Source organism: Xiphophorus hellerii, chromosome 7 (genome assembly GCF_003331165.1).
Source record: "Xiphophorus hellerii strain 12219 chromosome 7, Xiphophorus_hellerii-4.1, whole genome shotgun sequence".
Lineage (NCBI taxonomy): Eukaryota > Metazoa > Chordata > Actinopteri > Cyprinodontiformes > Poeciliidae > Xiphophorus > Xiphophorus hellerii.
Window position 1 is genome coordinate 2,777,382 of NC_045678.1, and position 14,658 is coordinate 2,792,039.

Below are 14,658 nucleotides of genomic sequence, written 5' to 3' on the forward strand. Positions count from 1 at the left end.
TGTTCAAAATTGTGTATGTCAGCCATTTCTTTTTGACAATCATGTATTTGAGATAAAGGGCAACATCATATGAGAGGACACCCTCGAAGATGTCATGGCCAAGACAAGGGGGCATGCCTGGTGAACAAACATTAAAGTTCTCTAAAGTATTAAACATTGACCTGAACTTAATCCCCTGTACTTCTGTCACATCCTCTCTTTCCAGCTGTTCAGTGGCAGATTGATATGTTTCTGGAGTCTGCTCTAGTCCAATGATAGCTGGATTTTCACTCTGAAATTCAGACAATATCTGCAGAAGTACTGAGATGTACTGAAATTTTCCGTAAAACCCCCGATGCAGTGAGAGCCCAAGTTGTCTCCAGCAATGCAATACAGTGCTCCTTTCACAACTGATTCATCTGCCATAGTTATCCCATTCTCCTCTAGTATTTTCAGGTCAGTCAACAGTTCTGAAAAAACTCTGGAATGGCCAAATTCCTTGAAATCCTTCTCTCTACACAACAAGACCAACTGCATATGATCAGTATTTGATCGGACATGGGGTGGCATATTGAGTAGAGAAAAGTAAACAGCCAAGATCTTGTGCTTTTTTTTGCAGATCCCAATGGGTTCACAACTTCAAATGCATCTTGATAGAGAACCAGCTTGAGACAATTTTGGTTTTCTTGAAAAAATACGTTGGACATAAACACCTTACCATCGTCACAGTCAGAGAGAACATCAGCTTTTGAAACGCCATGAGCCATCATTACGCCCTGCCAATATTTGGAATCTAACATACCTTTTAACGTATTTAGCACAGGAACATAGTATGCAAATCTATCTTTTCTGTCCTCATCTTTGCCCAACAACACTTTTTTGGGTTCCCCATATTTGAACATGTCTTTAAAACACGGGGCTCTAGAATAAGCAGTTCTCATCGGCCCTGTGTGGCAAGCTGAGAACAAGTCCGACTGTTTTACTGTGTCACAGATTTTTGCAATGTCTTCATCTGCAAATGACATTTCTTTAAGAAGCAAGTTCAATCTATTTAAAGAGTATGTCTGTCCCAATTCATGTATATTCTGCATCTCTTCTACAATGTTTTGAATGGTAGATGATGGAAGAAGATGCTGTCCCTGTAGTTTTATGTAAAACATACATACATTTCTAAGATACAAGTCACTGAAATTTGGTCCATCTATGACTGTGTCTTCTGCATCTGGCACACTGGAATCTTTTGTGGTAGCACTTGCAGCACTCTGAGTATCTTCATTACTTGTTTCACAAATCACATTTTCCAAATAATTTTTACGTTTCCTGGAGATGTGAGAGGTAAAGTAAGATTTTACACGAAACACAGAGGTGCACCCTTTCACAGGGCAAGTTACTTGGCGCCCCTCTACTATATGCTCCTTCAAGTGAACAACCAAAGCTTTTATCCCTTCACACTGCCATTTACAAAGTGGAACTGTGCATTTTAATTTCGTTAAACTTGTGTCCAGAGCAACTGTTGGCATGCTATTATGATGATGATAGAAGTGTGCTTTTAATGCTGCATAACTGTCAGGTCTAAATACCTATTAAAGACAATTTAAACAAACACAGGAAAGACAAGAGAGTTAGATTCTTTGTTCTCGCGAGGAGAGCAGACAGAGATGTGCTTTCAGTTACAAATCTCCAACCGCTCTGAAACACATTTGTCCCCTCCTCGCTTTTATTGCTTTTAGGAACCCTCTCACACTGGGCGCTGCAACTCTCAAAGGGCGGGGAAAACAATTCATCACATAGTTGCAGCGCTAATGACATTCACTATCTAGACACATGTTATCTACACTCTAGATTCTTCTGCTCCAGGCACGGCGTCGAATAGGACACGTTGTATAGCTTCAAAGCAACGGCTTTGTAGCACAAAGAAGAACAAAGCAGAGTTTATTGCAGGACTGATAAACTCAGCTGGGAGCAACTAGCACCTCTGTCTCGTAGGAAGTCCTGCAGGGCAACAACTGCTGAGAGTAGCTGTCACCTCTATTTCCCAGGGAGGCCTTAGGAAGGAATCAAAGTTATTTAACACACAGAAACATTACCTATACTTAAATTAGGAGTAAAAGAGAAAAAACATATAAGTAAAATTATCTAAATGTAACTACAAGGCTACATGATACAACGAATATTTGATAATTACTAAAAAGACAATTTATCCAACAATAACCAGTACACACCTGCTTGCAACCTGCTGCAACACACTTGAACATACGCCTCGGTTCGTTGCGATGCAGTTTGCAATGGAGAACAAAGGCTTTAACAGATTTAACTGTTTCTGCACACAGGTTGCATGAATACATCTTAAATATATTACTTCGATGGATAGCTTACAGCAATGGCGATACAAAACAGATGTAAGCAATAGCTTTGTGGAGAGGCTAACTTTCCACAACTTTTTTTTTTCCTCGTTTCCCCTGAAATTTCTTTTCAACCAACCGAATGCAATTCAAACTACTTGTTTTCTGAAAATTTCCGCAATATTTCCTTACCTGAGAAAGAGAGCTGATCAGATGGAGAAGGTTGGATGATGAAGTCTCTGCACAATCTGAGCGGAATAACTGGACAAAAACGCGAACCACCGAGTGCAACGGGTCCTCAAATGCAGCGCGCTGATTGGTCCGTTCAAATCCACCGGTTCCAAAGTACCGCCAGAGCTCCACTTCGCCTGTCCGCGCGGACCAGGTGCAGGGGGCCCCTGTTGGGCCATTAATTAAGACTGACTACAGGCTGCCTGCCAGGTCTACAGGCAGGAAACTTGACTTACATGACTTTTGTTAAACCGAATAAATTATATTACAATATAGACTACAAATATCTCTAAAACATTTTCTGTGACTGAGTACAGATTATTTTAATTTATTTGTTAATGAAAAAAAATCCAATATTGGCAACAAGATAATTTACAGTACAGAACATTTCATGGAAAGATATTTAATTTCCATAATTCCATTCAAAAAGTCAAACTTTAATAGATTCCAGATTCAGGACCCACAACTTAAGACGATTGCAAGTATTTGTTTATTTTTACATAATTTGGGCTATCAGGAGAATTAAATGCAAAGGTTACAGCACTACTTCAATTTTTTTTTCATTTCCACAACAGTATGCATATTGACAGTTTTGAACTGTATACTTTAGATTAATTAAATGTAAAAATTACGATATACACTGCTAGAAAAATTATAGTATATTTTTGTAATTGCCACAGCAGTATGCATATTGAACAGTTACGAACTGTATACTTTATAATTATTGAATGCAAAAACTACGGTATACATTGTTAGAAGAATTACAGTATGTTTCTGTAATTGTCACAACAGTATGCATTTTTAACAGCTACTAACTGTATTATTTAAGAAAGATGAGTGCAAAAACTACAGTATGTACTACTAGAAAAATTACAGCATATTACTGTTAAAAGTATTACAAGTTTTTTTTAACAGCAGGGCAATGTAAACTTTCTGAAAAAAAACAGTAAAAATTACATTTTTTCCTAATTATCTTATTTACGGTAATTACTTGTTAAAGAAACAGTCTAAGACTGATTTCCAATTTACGGTTTTAAATTTTCATGGTTTACTTTATTTAACTGTAAAATTTACGGATATTTTTTACAGTGAATAGTGGACTGGTCGCCCCGTAAAAAGTCATTGCAGAGTAAAGAATCGACTAGTCGTTGGTTCAACCCCTAATACATTAACATTGTTAATAAATATCATCTTAATGGAATTGGGGTAAACTGCATCCAACCCCACAAAAAGAGCTGTAATATCTAGAAAATTAAAGATATTCTTCAGCCGAGATTTAACAACCAACGACATAAGATTCAGCTTATTTGATGAATAATGCAGTTATGCCTCTTAAACTAATCCGAACCTAAAAACAATAATCTCAAAGTGAATTCATATTTTAAAAATATTTCACACAGGATTAACTAAAGCAGTATGGCTAAAGCAGAAGGTTATTTTGGTTAGAATCTGAACGCCTGAAAAATCTTTTCTTACCGCTCCTATTTCTTTCTCTTCGCTTCTCGCATGACAGAAGACTCAGCCGTGCTCATGTGTGGTGCCACGTCACACTAATGATCTTAAGGTAAAAATTTAAGGGTAAATTCAAAATTAGTGAAAAACGTCCTTTTAGACCCCAGACCTTGCAGGAGTGGGCAACTCCAGGCCTGGAGGGCCGGTCTCCTGCAACTTTTAGATTTATCTCTACTTCTCAACACACCTGAGTCAAATAATGAGGTCACTAGCAGGACTCTGGAGAACTTGACTGCACTTAGGAGGTGATTCAGCTGTTGGATTCAAGTGTGTAGGACCAGGGAGACATCACAAATAAATAACTTGCAGAAATAGGTATACAACAATCATCAATTACCTGCAACATATTAAGTGTCAACTTTAGCATGTGGCATGCATCCATCATTACAAATACCGTATTTTCCAGATTATAAGTCGCTCCGGAGTACAAGTCGCACCAGCCATAAAATGCATAATAAAGAAGGAAAAGACGCACTGGTGTATAAGTCGCATTTTTGGGGGAAATTTATTTGATAAAATCCAACACCAATGTGACGGCCCTGCAGTGCGGTCCTGTGTGTGAGCTGTGTGGCCGGTAAACTGTTTGTCAATTAGGTCCTTGATTGTGGGAGGTGCTTCTAATTACATGGCCACCTGGACAGTATATAACGAGCGCCGTTCCATTCATGAGTGTGGCTGGCCGACGCAAGAACCAGGCGCAGACGAGATCTGGACTCGGCGGCGGCGCCAGCAGAGCTGAGACCTGTGGGGCCAAACCAGATCCATGACTGGGGAAGGACCAGGCTGAGGGAGCGCTGAACTGTCACGTCTTGGGCTTCTGCCCATTGCACCCCTAGACAATTGGTTGTTTTTAATAAATGCCTCTGAAGGGCTTAAAAATGTTGCTGGTTGCCGAGTCCTCCCTATTTTTTGTTGCGGCCATTCGAGCCGGGCCGTAACAACCAAGAACAGACATGTCATCTTGAAAGGCAATTTAAAATAAAAATAGAATAGAGGCAACAACAGGCCATCTGGAAGCTTAGTGTAGCACTTTGCAAGCCATAAGTTCATCATTTCTTGATCCATCCACCCTTTCTCATTCACAGCGACTGCAACTGAGGGGGATAGGATTTTTGGCATAGTTTTTTGTTTGAAAATGACCATTGGTGGCAATTTTGATCCATCTCCACAACATGCCAGCACCACTGTGAAGTGTGATTTCTTGACCAGTTGTTACTATATTCACACTCTTTTGCCCTTTCTCTGCAACACTCCGGCCCATGGGAATGTCAAACGTGAGGGGGACCTCGTCCATGTTAATAATATGATCCGGTGTCACGTTGTGCTCACTTACATGCTTCTCAATGAACTCATGGAAACTGTCGACCTTGACTTGGAAGTCTGCCGGCAGTTTTTGGGACATCATTGGCAGGCAGTTCCGAGATACTCGGTTAGTGCTCCATCATGTGGGATGCTTAGGCTTGCAGGTGAACATGGAGAAAAGCAGTCTGACTCCCTCACAGGAGACTGTGGTCCTGGGCATTGCCATGAATTCCATTTCATTGACTGCTTGCCCGTCACCCCAGCGGGTGAACAGTATATTGAGCATGCTCCTGGAATTCAGGCACGGCATGGCACTGCCTCTTGTGCGGTATCTTCGACTTTTGGGCATGCTTACAGCTGCATCCACCCTAGTGCCCTTGGGGCTGCTGTCATTGCAGCCCCTCCAGATGTGGTTGAACAGCTTGAATCTAGACTCCACACGGAACACTCATCGTCTCAGAAGACTTCAGGTGGGGCCTCAGTGTCTTCAGTCTCTGTCCCAATGGAGGGTGAGGTTGTTTATGACGTCAGGGGTCCCGCTTGGTTCCCTCCCGTGTCGTCGGGAAGTTGTGTTTACAGATGCATCCTCCACGGGCTGGAGTGCAACCTGGCGGGGTCAAATGACACAGGGGACATGGTCCCAGCGGCAAAGCAGGGACCATATCGATGTCCTGGAATTACAGGCCGTACTTCTGGCTCTTCAGAGCTTTCTGCCAGGCTTGCAGGAGAAGCATGTGCTGGTGAGGTCAGACAACACCACAACAAATGGATCAAAAATTCCATTACAAATACATACTATTATTATTTTGAGTAAAACATACATACCTACACACATTTCTCTCTGCTACACAAGGCTTCTCTCCTGTGTGGATTCTTTGATGACATTTCAGATCTCCTGAGAATTTAAACTCCCTGTTTCAGTGGCTACAGACATAAGACTTCTCCTGTGTGTGGATGAGTTAATGACACGTCAGACTTTTCAGACGCCTAAAGCTCTTTCCATACACCTCACAGAGGAATGGTCTCTCTCCAGTGTGGCCAGTGTCCATCCATCAGAAAAACTCTTGTCACACAGATCACAGCAGTAACGTTTACTGAGCTTGACGATGCTGCCCTCTTCTTCCTCTTCAGGTGTGTCCAGAATCCTGCATCTTTTTTTTTTTTTCTTTTTTTTCTCCGAAGAGTTTTTGCGGCGCTAGTGGCTCGTATTTTTTCAACAGTAGGCAGACAGGAAGGAGGGTGAGGAGAGGGGGGAGGACATGCGGTAAAGGTCGCCGGGACCGGGAGTCGAACCCGCGACGTCCGCGTCGAGGACTAAGGCCTCCAAACGTGGGGCGTGCTAACCCCCTGCGCCACCACAGCACACCCAGAATCCTGCATCTTTTGCTCTATGAAGCAAAAACAAGCATTTAATCTAGCGAGCCTAAATAGGTCTGTAGAAAACTGCAACATACTGAGGTGACTTACATCTTCCACTGACGACATGTGGTTTTGTCAGATTTTTTTCTTCGTATATGAATGAACATGCATGCATATACTGTACATGCGTCAAGATGTCGCAGTTCTGGATGCACAAGCAAAACATATGTGATGTGCAGAAAGTGCAAAGTGTTCCTTTGTGTTTCCAAGAAGGGGAATTGCTTTTTGAAGTATCATAGCAATTAAGCACAAGAAATGCTATGGTACTCACACTAATATTTATGTTAGTGTGATGATGAACAGTTTTGTCAATGTGAAATTCATTCTTATGTTGATGTTTGGTTATTTTCTTTGGGACAAACTGGTTGCCATCAAGGTTCAATTTCAAATTGAACCTTTCAATGGAACACTCATGAGTAACAGGGTTCCAAAGGACTCTAAGAAAGGTCTTATCCTCGGAGCACTAAAAGCAAGATGGGGGGGCGTATGGCGTTTCAATGTCCACACATGATATTTCAAAAATAAAAACTTTTATTCCAACAAAGAAATGATTTCAATATTCTAATTACCTTACAAAGATTGTGGAATTTAAAAAAAGGTGATTGTGCATTGATAAACAAATGGTTCCAGTGCGCCAGTATATACTAGGCAAACCACATCCAACTGGATTGAAGGTGTTTGTCTTCAACACCTTCAAGTTTTTTTCTTGACTACCAGGAAAAAGAACATATTTAGGATATGGCAAAGCATTTCATATTTTGACTTTCAGTTGAGTAAATGTTTTGATATTTCTTTCTGCCTAAACCTCAAATGAAAGGAGTTTTCTATTCAAGACAGGAGAAATTAATTTCCAACAACAACACTGTTTGTTGTTGTTTCAATTGTTAAAGTTCATTGTTCAAATCAACACAGTTTCTTATTTGACTGTCAAATTACAGTATTTCTATTTGTTTATTTTATGTTTTATCCTTACGCAATAAGCACCGTTATGAAACACCACAAACAACTCCCCACCACATTTCCATGGTCTCTCCTGTAATATATAAATAGTGTCTGGACAAACAGAGAACACAGAAAAGAGAGGCGAGTCACTCCATCTTAGCACTACCACACTTAATAGATTGTACACAAAGATTTGCTTTAGTTTTAGTAACCAGTAGCATTTAGTCCATCCATCCATCCATCTTCTTCCGCTTATCCGGAGTCGGGTTGCGGGGGTAGCAGCTTCAGAAGGGAGGCCCAGACTTCCCTCTCCCCGGCCACTTCTTCCAGCTCTTCCAGGGGAATCCCGAGGCGTTCCCAGGCCAGCCCAGAGACATAGTCCCTCCAGCGTGTCCTGGGTCTTCCCCGGGGCCTCCTCCCGGTGGGACGTGCCCGGAACACCTCACCAGGGAGGCGTCCAGGAGGCATCCTGACCAGATGCCCGAGCCACCTCAACTGGCTCCTCTCGATGTGAAGGAGCAGCGGCTCTACTCTGAGTCCCTCCCGGATGACTGAGCTTCTCACCCTATCTCTAAGGGAGAGCCCAGCCACCCTACGGAGAAAACCCATTTCGGCCGCTTGTATCCGCGATCTCGTTCTTTCGGTCATGACCCAAAGCTCATGACCATAGATGAGGGTGGGAACGTAGATCGACCGGTAAATCGAGAGCTTCGCTTTTTGGCTCAGCTCTCTCTTCACCACGACGGACCGGTACAGCGCCCGCTTAACGGCAGACGCTGCGCCAATCCGCCTGTCGACCTCCCTCTCCCTTCTTCCCCCATTCGTGAACAAGATCCCGAGATACTTGAACTCCTCCACTTGGGGCAGCACACCCCCCCTGACCCGGAGAAGGCACTCTACCCTTTTCCGGCTCAAGACCATGGCCTCGGATTTGGAGGCACTGATCCCCATCCCGGCCGCTTCACACTCGGCTGCGAACCGCTCCAGCGAGAGCTGCAGATCACGACCTGATGAAGCCAGAAGGACCACATCGTCTGCAAAAAGCAGAGATGAGATCCTAAGGCCACCAAATCGGATCCCCTCAACACCTTGGCTGCGCCTAGAAATTCTGTCCATGAAAGTGATGAACAGAATTGGTGACAAAGGGCAGCCCTGGCGGAGTCCAACTCTCACCGGAAACGAGCCCGACTTACTGCCGGCAATGCGGACCAGACTCTGACACCGGTCATACAGGGACCTGACAGCCCGTATCAAAGGGCCCGGTACCCCATACTCCCGGAGAACCCCCCACAGGGCTCCCCGAGGGACACGGTCGAACGCCTTCTCCAAATCCACAAAACACATGTAGACTGGTTGGGCGAACTCCCATGCACCCTCCAGGACCCTGCCGAGGGTGTAGAGCTGGTCCAGTGTTCCACGACCAGGACGAAAACCACACTGCTCTTTCTGAATCCGAGGTTCGACTATCCGACGGACCCTCCTCTCCAGGACCCCCGAATAGACCTTGCCAGGGAGGCTTAAGAGTGTGACCCCTCTATGTTTGGAGCACACCCTCTGGTCCCCCTTTTTGAACAGGGGGACCACCACCCCAGTCTGCCAATCCAGGGGAACTGCCCCCGATGTCCATGCGATATTGCAGAGTCGCGTCAACCAACACAACCCTACAACATCCAGAGCCTTAAGGAACTCCGGGCGGATCTCATCCACCCCCGGGGCCTTGCCACCGAGGAGCTTTTTAACCACCTCGGCGACCTCGTCCCCAGAGATTGGAGAGCCCAACCCAGAGTCCCCAGGCTCCGCTTCCTCAATGGAAGGCATGTTGGTGGGATTGAGGAGGTCTTCGAAGTACTCTGCCCACCGGCCCACAACGTCCCGAGTAGAGGTCAGCAGCACACCATCCCCACTATAAACAGTGTTGGTGCTGCACCGCTTCCCCCCCCCCCGAGACGCCGGATGGTGGACCAGAATCGCCTCGAAGCCGTACAGAAGTCTTTCTCCATGGCCTCTCCAAACTCCTCCCACGCCCGAGTTTTTGCCTCAGCAACCACCCGAGCCGCATGCCGCTTCGCCCGCCGGTACCCATCAGCTGCTTCCGGAGTCCCACAGGCCAAAAAGGCCCGATAGGACTCCTTCTTCAGCCTGACGGCATCCCTCACTGAAGGTGTCCACCAACGGGTTCGAGGGTTGCCGCCGCGACAGGCACCGACAACCTTGCGGCCACAGCTCCGATCGGCCGCCTCGACAATGGAGGCACGGAACATGGTCCACTCAGACTCCATGTCCCCCACCTTCCCTGGGACGTGTTCAAAGTTTTGCCGGCGATGGGAGTTAAAGCTCCGTCTCACAGGGGATTCCGCCAGACGTTCCCAGCAGACCCTCACAACACGTTTGGGCCTGCCAGGTCTGACCGGCTTTCTCCCCCACCACCGGAGCCAACTCACCACCAGGTAGTGGTCAGTGGACAGCTCCGCACCTCTCTTCACCCGAGTGTCCAATACATACGGCCGCAGATCCGATGAAACGATGACAAAGTCGATCATTGAACTGCCTAGGGCCTAGGGCCTAGGGTGTCCTAGGCCTAGGGTGTCCTGGTGCCAAGTGCACATATGGACACCCTTATGCTTGAACATGGTGTTCGTTATGGACAATCCATGACGAGCACAGAAGTCCAGCAACAGAACACCGCTCGAGTTCAGGTCGGGCGGGCCGTTCCTCCCAACCACGCCCCTCCAGGTCTCACTGTCATTGCCCACGTGAGCGTTGAAGTCCCCCAGCAGAATAAGGGAGTCCCCCAGGAGGAGCACTCTCCAGTACCCCCTCTAAAGACTCCAAAAAGGGTGGGTAATCTGAACTGTCGTTCGGCCCGTAAGCACAAATGACAGTCAGAGCCTGTCCCCCCACCCGTAGGCGGAGGGAGCATTTAGTAGCTTACACTAATAATTTCCTCCCCTCACCTCTCTTCTCAAAGAACAGTTGTGCAGAGCCTGGAACAAAAGGATACATTGTAATTATTGAAATGTTCAATAAATACTAAAAATTCTTGTGTGAAAATGGTTATTGATGCAAATCTATGCTTAAAGTGTAGTTCTAAATAGAGTAATTTTTAAAGGTCTAAAGTGCAATAGATGCTGTGAAAGTGCTCTCTCTCTCTCTCTCTCTCTCTATATATATATATATATATATACAGTATATACAGTACAGACCAAAAGTTTGGACACACCTTTTAATTCAATGAGTTTCCTTTATTTTCATGACTATTGACATTGTAGATTCACACTGAAGGCATCAAAACTATGAATAACACATGTGGAAATATGCACTAAACAAAAAAGTGTAAAACAACTGAAAATACCCCTTATATTCTAGTTTCTTCAAAGTAGCAACCTTTTGCTGTGATTACTGCTTTGCACACACTCTGCATTTTCTTGATGAGCTTCAACAGGTAGTCACCTGAAATGGTTTTCACTTCATAGGTCAACCTGCCCTGTCAGGTTAATAAGTGGGATTTCTTGCCTTATAAATAATCATGAAAATAAAGAAAACCCATTGAATTAGAAGGTGTGTCCAAACTTTTGGTCTGTACTGTATATATATATATACATATATATATATGTATGTATGTATATATATATATGTATGTATGTATGTATGTATGTATATATATATATGTGTGTGTGTTGGTATTTTTTAAAATGCATTTATTTAGATAACAGAAAATTGAAAATTAATGAAAGGTGGTTTCATTCTTCACTGCAGCCACTATTTAAGGCTGCAATTGTACCTTTGGTTTATCTTTATAATGTTTCAGAGTTGAATAAATCTTTGCTGCTTCCACCTTAGTCTGTCTCGACCTTTCTCATCTGAGTTTGCCTTTCAGAGTTTCTGTTAGGTTTCTGTTAGCGGTTTAGTTTCAATGAAATTATGCTAATAAATATACTTTTTATCCCTTTAATTCGTTTCTATAAAGTAAGTATACCACTAGGGCACATTGGCTACATAAAGTAATGACAGTGAGCGTACAAAGATTTGAGACTAATCTGATTTTTAAATATCGACAGAATGATCCACTGTTTATGAGCCACTATCATTCTCTAATCATTTTTGAAAGAAACAGAAATAATAACATTTCTAATCTCATGCTTGGATTTATGAGTTTAACAGCTCATATGAAAACTACAAAGACAAGTGATTTTGTTAATAGTTTTATTTATAAGACCTCAGTTCAAAACCACAGCTTGTTGGAAGTATGACATAACCACTTTACAGCAGTTAATGCCTCTGATTTACCTCCTTTATGATACTTGGAACAATTTGGATTGAGTTTTAATCATACTGTGAAGCGTCTGAAAGACTGCACCAAAGGACTGACGGCACCCCAGTCACCGGGCTTACGGTACTCTCCCTTCTCCAGGAAGTACTGGCGTCCAGTGTAGTTTTGACGCTCGTAGAAAACCCACCAGCCATCAAAGACCTTGCAGGAGTTGACCTCTCTCCAGCGGAACTTCTCCAGGAGCGAGGGGCAGTCCTCGGTGGCCTCCACGGCCTGGCCGCCGAAGTCTGCCTTCTCATAAAGCTGCATCTTGTACAGGGTCCCACTGGTCTGGAAGCAGAGAGGAACATGAGGAGATAGAGCGACACAGACGGGTGTTTGAAGGGAAAAGGTGTTAGGAATGAATAGAGCAAGGGGAGGGGGATGTAAGAATAAAAGATAAAGGAGACTTGAAGGGCAGATGAAATGTCCACCAAGCAGAATTTCAGGTTACATCATATGAGCACAACCGTGAAATAGCAGCATCAGCTCACGGCTTTGATTTTTAGATGAGAGACACTGCAGACTGAGGGTCACACCGGGAACACATCCTTTATTGGTTATCGACTGAGCCCTGCAGGCACTGATTGCATAAGTGGCACTCCATGAACTCTAATATTTTACCCCGCACTGCAGTCATTGTGGTCCAAAAACCCAGTTAGTATAGGTCCAGAACAGACTGACTTACAAAATGGACTATCTTGCAGGAGCTGAGGCGGTCATTGAGTCCCATCCAGCGCTGGTACTCCGGGTACTCCCCTCTGGTCAGGACGTATTGGTAGCCCATGTAGTTGGGCCTCTCGTACACCACCCAGGCCCCACTCTCCACTCGGATGGAGTTGCAGCGGCTCAGGTATGTGTGGAAATCTGAGCAGTCACTGTCACACTCATAACGACGACCCTGAAAGTTCTTGTCCTCGTAGAAGATAATCTGGAGGAAAACATTTAGTGTGTGAGATTTCTCCGATGTGTGGCTCATCTTAGAAAACAGTATGGATTACCAGAACAGATGTAGGTCTACCTAAAAAGCTAAAGAGACATGGCTTTTTCTGTAGACTTAATCATAATTGGAATATCCCCCCCAAAAAAATATTTCCCGGTCCAGAGCCAAGAGAAGTTTGGAGCAGACACCCTGAGCCTCATGCTAACTCACCCTGCCCATTTTGGGGGTATATTGTTTGGGACCGCCTTGGTGATGCTGAGCGATGATGCTGGTGGATCCCCTGAGGTCTCGGTGTCGACTGGCCTTTCAGCTTCTGCTTTTTATACTCGCTCACATTTATAAACAGCAACAGTGTTAGTACAAGGGGAACAATCGCTTTGTCATGAAAATGAGATCCAAAAATTGAGTCAGTGATTCTAGTGCTATTCAGTTTTTCCAGAAAAGCATGGAAGGATTACGGCATAATGGTACACGTCCACTGGCTGGGTCCAAAGCCCACTAGCACATGGTGAGAGCCTGCCAGCTCATAACTCAGCTCTACTCTTTGGATTCATCCACATTCATCCATCCACTGGTTATGTAAAGCCATTCTGGTCTATTCTAATTTTTACAGAAATTGTGGTTAAAATAAGATTGTCATTAAAAACAAAGAAGTGCAATCCAGGAGCATCTAGACAAAATGTTACTCAGCAGCTAAGGGAGTGAAAATGATTCACATTGTAACACAAACGTCATGGTATTTTAGTAGAATTTTATGTGGTAAACCAGGACAAAGTACTACATAATTATGAAGACTTTACACCCGAGTCTCTTTCAGCTTTGCACATCCAGTGGCTGAATTCTTTTGTCCTCTCTTCTCTCCAAAATCCTACAACCTCAGTGTCAGATTGCAACATCTGTGAAGGTTGAATTTCAAGTCTTGCCACAGATTCTAAAGTTTATCAATGGATGGACTTTGTCTGTGTCCTTCTAAGCCATGGATAAATTGTGAGCTGAACCGATCCATCGTATCTCTGGCTGGATGTTTGGGGTCGACTGAGGTCCTAAAAGTAAAACTATAGACAGACAAACAATATTTGCAGTTTATATCGGGTTTCCCTCCATGATTGACCTGTTCTTAGCTTCCTCCAACTCTGACCAGAGAAGTATTTTTTGGAAGAAGAAAAGGTGAGAGCTACCAGGATCCAATTCATGGGTTTCTTCTTGTCCAAGAGGGTGGGCTTTGACTTATTTCTACTGAAGAACACTGCCATGAATAAAAAGTGGGATCAAAATATCTCCCAAAAGGAACTGTGACTTTCACTTGTTAAAGAAATGTAATATATACAGCTCTGGAAACATAAACCACTTAAAATGATCACTTTCTCTGATTTGTCTCTTTATAGTTATATGTTTGAGTAAAATGAACATTGCTCTTTTATTCTATGGACTACTGAGAACATGTGTCTGAAATTCCAAGCAATTTTTTATTTGCAGAAAAAAGAAATGGTCAAAATAGCAAAAAAAGACGCAGTGCTTTCAGACTTCAAATAATGCAAAGAAAATAAGTTCATATTCATTTAGAGACAACATCAATGTTTTAACTCAGGATGAGACCAGACATCATTATTTGGTGGAATAACCATCAGGTTTTCAATGGGGTTCAGTGCGGTGGTCTCTTTCATTTTTTTCAAGAGCTG

General features: G+C 43.8%; 1 protein-coding gene and 1 long non-coding RNA gene across 2 annotated transcripts; both read right to left on the minus strand.

Moving 5' to 3' along the window:
• Positions 1-1,606: 1,606 nt before the first annotated feature.
• LOC116722616 (uncharacterized) lies at positions 1,607-2,061 on the minus strand. The gene is made up of 2 exons (XR_004339797.1): positions 2,006-2,061; positions 1,607-1,952 (listed from the first exon to the last, which is right to left on the minus strand). It is a non-coding gene; the product is annotated as an uncharacterized LOC116722616 (long non-coding RNA).
• Positions 2,062-11,921: 9,860 nt separating this feature from the next.
• Positions 11,922-14,442, minus strand: LOC116723513 (gamma-crystallin S-like). The gene is made up of 3 exons (XM_032568522.1): positions 13,190-14,442; positions 12,725-12,967; positions 11,922-12,327 (listed from the first exon to the last, which is right to left on the minus strand). Exons 1-3 carry the CDS (start codon positions 13,196-13,198, stop codon positions 12,055-12,057), a joined length of 525 nt encoding a protein of 174 aa, XP_032424413.1. The 5' UTR covers positions 13,199-14,442; the 3' UTR covers positions 11,922-12,054.
• Between the last annotated feature and the right edge of the window lie 216 nt (positions 14,443-14,658).